This window comes from Gymnoscopelus microlampas (genome assembly GCF_963454915.1).
Source record: "Gymnoscopelus microlampas genome assembly, chromosome: 16".
In the NCBI taxonomy this organism is placed as follows: domain Eukaryota; kingdom Metazoa; phylum Chordata; class Actinopteri; order Myctophiformes; family Myctophidae; genus Gymnoscopelus; species Gymnoscopelus microlampas.
The window spans coordinates 18,040,632-18,043,175 of NC_139953.1; the positions used below are offsets into that span (position 1 = coordinate 18,040,632).

The 2,544-nt window shown below is 47.3% G+C and overlaps 1 protein-coding gene across 1 annotated transcript; it reads right to left on the reverse strand.

The window, feature by feature from the left end:
• Positions 1 to 226: 226 nt before the first annotated feature.
• Positions 227 to 2,098, reverse strand: LOC311062865 (dnaJ homolog subfamily C member 2-like; the record flags this gene model as incomplete). The annotated part of the gene is made up of 1 exon (XM_084082085.1): positions 227 to 2,098. One exon carries the CDS (start codon positions 2,096 to 2,098, stop codon positions 227 to 229), a length of 1,872 nt encoding a protein of 623 aa, XP_083938211.1.
• Positions 2,099 to 2,544: the final 446 nt, after the last annotated feature.

The window sequence follows — 2,544 nt, forward strand, 5'->3', positions numbered from 1 at the left end:
GTTTGATGCCAAATTTGTATTTGCTTTTAGCATCATTTGAGAGGCATTCATAATCCTTGGAAATTAGTTTTGGATGAGTTATTTTTTAATTTGCAGTCCTAGAAAAGACTATGCACTGCTACTACTAATTGTCAGGTCAGTTTCATATTTCTGTAGTATTTTTTTCTCCTTTCATTTTATTATAAAATATAAAGACCAACACAATAATGTTAGAATAACATGGCGACTATCTGGTCTGCGGTTCTCCAATTTTTGTACTCTTCACTGCCACTTGCTCTTGTGCAGCTTTCTTGGCTTTGACCATCTCCACCACTTCCTTGTACCTCTTCATGCAGTCCTTTTTGGATCGTCTGGGGACAACAGCAGCGATCTTCTCCCACCTCTCTGGGGTGCTGACTGGGTAGGTCTTCAGAGCCTGTTCCAAAACCTTCTGTTCCTCTGTGGTCCAGGGAGCAGCAGGATCGTCAAATCTCTCTGAGGGCATTGCTTTGTCCACGGTGCTTGGCACTGCAGCATGTTCCTTCTTAAACTTCTCAAAGGCCTTCTTGTTAACCTCATCTTTCTGCAAAGGATCCAGCCGTTGGAGAGTCTTGGCTTTGTTGATGGCGTCTTTGTCTGTCCACTTATTGCCACTGCTGGAGTGTAAGTTCATGTAGTTGGCAACGACTTCCCATCGGGTGTTGGTTCCTGCAGGGTACAGGTTGACTGCTTTGATGAGCAGCTGGAGGTCTTCCTCAGTGCAGTCCTTTGCTCCGGGCCCTCTACCCCCGTTGGCCAGTCCAGCACTGTGGGCAGCCGGTCTGGCCTGAACCTCTGCTTCCCTCTCCTTCTGCAACTGAGTATTCACCTCATTCACCTGCTTAGCCACAGTTGCCTTGCCCTCCTCCTTGGAAGCAGAGGTCAGTGCTTCGTTCAGGCACTGCAAGCTTGCTAACTCCAGACAATCGCACAGCTTTTCCACCTCCTCCATCATCCTCACGCTGTCTGCTTCAGCGTCTGCAAAGTAGTTCCAGTTCTTACAGGCGGTCCTGAGTTTCTGTCTCTCCTTCTTGATGGCCCTCTTCTGGATCTCCTTCTGCTTCTTTGCCTGTTGGGCGGCCTGCTTGGCCTCTTCCTCTTCCTTCTCCTTCGCCAAGCGAGCCGCCTCCACTTCCACCTGCTGGGCCCGCCCCTTCTCCTCCTGTTCTCTCTTCTTGGCTTCAGCTTTAGCCTTTTTCTCCGATTCCTTCCTGGCTTTCTCTTCTTCCTTGAATTTCTTTATTCTAAGATCACAGCTGTAGGCGGTATCAACTAGTGTTCTTATTCTAGCCATCTCTTCCTTCTTCCTCTGAGCTCTGGAACCACGGTTCTGCTTGTCAATCCATCTCCTCTCATCTCTGTTTTCAGCCATCTCCTTTTCCTCTTCATCCAGATACGAGAACTCTCTCCATGAGTCAAAGTTGTACCAGAATGAGTAAAAATTATTCACTTCTTCAAAAGTGGAATCCAAAGTTCCTAGTTTGGGCACGTGCTTTTTGGAAGACCATCTGGCATTTCTCTCAAACACGGGAGCAAACGTGTCAAAGAAGTTCTCTTTGCCCACACTCTTTGAAGGCACAGCTTTGTCAAAGGTCGGGTCTACACTGTCATAAGCTCTTCTTTTCACAGGATCTGACAGGATTTCTAAAGCTTTAGTTATACATGTGAAGTAGTCATTGTCTCCCTCTACAATCTGTTCTCCTGCAGCTTTCCTTTTGTCAGGGTGGTGCTTTAATACCATTACTTTGTGGGCAGCTTTAATTTTCTTCTGTGTGGCCTTGTACCGCACATGGACCAGTCCAAGGACAGCATAGTGGTCCTGATTCTTCCAGTCTTTGGGGTCCAACGTTCTGAGCTTTGGGTACTCCTCCAGCTGCAACTCTTCATCATTTGACTCCATTGACTCCTCCGACAGTTCCTCCTCTTCTTCCAGCTCCTGGAAGGAGGCTGACACATTCCTGTTCCTTCTCTTGACAAAAGCCTCAAACCACCGGCCCACTGGCTCCACCTGAATCTGCACTGGGGCAGCAACGGCATTACAGACGACTGTTACGTCTTCTTCAAACGCTTCTAACAGCATCTTGCTAATGGAAGCTACAGAAAGATTCAGGTGCAGCGCTCTAACTTTGTAAAAGTTTTAAAGTGTTATACAAACATACAGTCTCTCATGCCCATATATTGGCATGTGTCACCATTCACAACAGAAACCATTGTTTACGCTGATTTGCACAGACGTTGTGAGTGTCCATATTTGGTTATAATCCACCGGCCCACATCTTGGCAGTTCCATCTTTAGGTATAATCTGCCCGATTTGCGCACAGGGATTTGCGCGTCAATCGTTGCCTAACTATGCCGGTTTCTGCCGAAGCCAGACTCGGTCAGTTATTTAGTTATTTATGTCCAAATGTACGTATTTGGACATAATCCGGCCACCCGCCCGCCCGCCACCCACAGACACCCCCTGCCGCAGAAGCTGCTGCAACTTCAACTTAGTAATAAGGGGTCCTCATTGACTTATAATCACG